General features: G+C 45.1%; 1 protein-coding gene across 1 annotated transcript; it reads right to left on the bottom strand.

The window, feature by feature from the left end:
• Positions 1 to 230: 230 nt before the first annotated feature.
• Positions 231 to 1,716, bottom strand: lbx1a (ladybird homeobox 1a; the record flags this gene model as incomplete). The annotated part of the gene is made up of 2 exons (XM_084153291.1): positions 231 to 715; positions 1,401 to 1,716. The coding sequence occupies 2 exons, from the start codon at positions 1,714 to 1,716 to the stop codon at positions 231 to 233; spliced, it is 801 nt and encodes a 266-aa protein (XP_084009417.1).
• Positions 1,717 to 2,043: the final 327 nt, after the last annotated feature.

Here is a 2,043-nt window from a genome sequence, read left to right as displayed (position 1 = left end):
TGTGTGTGTGTGTGGGCAGATCATTTGTGGATAAATTACATATTGCTTTTCTTTAAACTATTCCACGTTGGTTAAATGAATGGATGAATACAATTACTGTTTGCATCTGTTGTTGCATATAAGACAGTCCATGCGATGCTGAGTGTTCTTCATAAAAGCCTCATGATGTGGTGCATAAATGGCACTTCAAACTTTAGTCGTGGTAAGAGGGAGATACAATAGTAAATTCCTCAGTCATCCACGTCAATCTCCTCATCCTCGGAGCAGCCCTTGCTGCTAGTGTGGTCTGTATATGGCGACGAAGGGGAGGACAATAAGAGTTTGTTCGAGGTGTTGCGCTCATGGTTCAATAGCGAGGTTGACTCAGATCTGTTAGGGCCCATCGCGCCGTTAGCTGCGCATTTCTCCAGTTCGGCTAGTTTGGCCATCTTCTCGAACGACACGGTTCCCACGGCTTTGGCCGACTCGACATCCGCCTTCATCTCCTCCAGGTCGCGTTTGAGCTTGGCGCGCCGGTTTTGGAACCAGGTGATGACCTGCGCGTTGGTGAGGCCGAGCTGCTGTGCTATTTGGTCGCGGTCAGCTGGACTTAGGTACTTCTGGTAAAGGAAGCGCTTTTCCAACTCGTAGATCTGGTGGTTGGTGAAGGCCGTGCGAGACTTCCGGCGCTTTTTGGGGTTATTCCGCGAACCGAATAGTGTCGTGCCGTCTCGGCCTGTGAGAGGATATATAGAGGATAGGGATATTAGCCTATAGGCATTTAGTGAATCACCAGGCATAATGTCGCTCCAAGAAACCTTAGAGCAATAACTGCTAAAATAATAAGAGGCCTATGCATGTATTTCGCCTCTAAACCCACCACCACCAACAATAACAACAACACCAATACGGTCAACAGGCTAAACGTATCGTAATAACAGACGATAATAATAATGTGATACAATAGGCCTAATAAAAATAATAATCTTAAACTAAATCTTAAATTAGTTTGCATTATTATGTGGAGTAGTATTTTGCTCCATGTTTAAGTATGAGCTAATTATTCGTTTTTACATGGTGGAACTAGTCATATTTAATCTATTTTGTTCACATAAGAATAACCAATTCGATACACATATTTTGCAGAAATCCAGGATAATTTTTTTTTGTTCCTTCTCAGTTTTAAGCTCTTTGGCAAGTCTCATTGTGGAAAAATATGCATCGTGCTTTATTCAATACTCAAATTCTGAAAGAAATATGTGTGTGAACAGACCCAATGCAGGCACACTCACACACAGACCTGACATTCTTATATATTTCGTTTGTTGAATTTGTAGTAGACCATAAACTGAATTACACTAGGCTACACAGTCTGTACATAACTAAATCGGACAAACAAAGATCTGACTGTCCAGACTTACCCTCCGCAGCTTGAAGAACACTGACTTCGAGCCCTTTGAAGGTTTTGCTGGCGAGCTCCTCCAGAGCGCAGAGCGGGGAGGTTTGGGTGAAAAGCGCCCGGCTGGACAGGCTATGACCTGAAGAGGACATCTTCTCGATGGAGGAGAGCAGGTTCGCCGTCCCACAGCTGGAGTAACTTCTCTTTACCGAGGGCTTGTTCAGGATGTCCTCTATACTGAATGGCGTCAGGGGCTTGTTGGAGTTGGCCGGCGGCGGGAGCTGGTCCAGCGCGCTGCGTCTCCGGTCCTCCATAACCGTGGGATCTTTGGAGGTCATAGTAGTTTATCAGGTGACACTTCGGAGATTTGTTTATGCACTGGTTATACTTCAAAATAATTATGCCTAAATGAAAAATTGTGGGAAATGTGGAGAATGGAAATCCGATCACAGGTGCTTCTGCAACCGCATGTTGGTCGCTTTGCCGCAGGGTAGGGAGACTTTGAGTCCAGTTAAAGTCCCACTTCTCCTGTCCACTGTTACGGGGTGAAGCACGAGCCACAACATGAAACCATCCAGTGGACAGTGATTCCCAAAAAGCAGCCGCAGTTGACCACCACTAACAAGTTATTGTAGATAGGAAGGTAATCAATTATGGACACTGAC

Source organism: Coregonus lavaretus (genome assembly GCF_964263955.1).
Source record: "Coregonus lavaretus genome assembly, chromosome: 36".
NCBI classification, from domain to species: domain Eukaryota; kingdom Metazoa; phylum Chordata; class Actinopteri; order Salmoniformes; family Salmonidae; genus Coregonus; species Coregonus lavaretus.
Note: the sequence above shows the minus strand (reverse complement) of the source record. Positions and strands in the feature narration are given on the sequence as shown.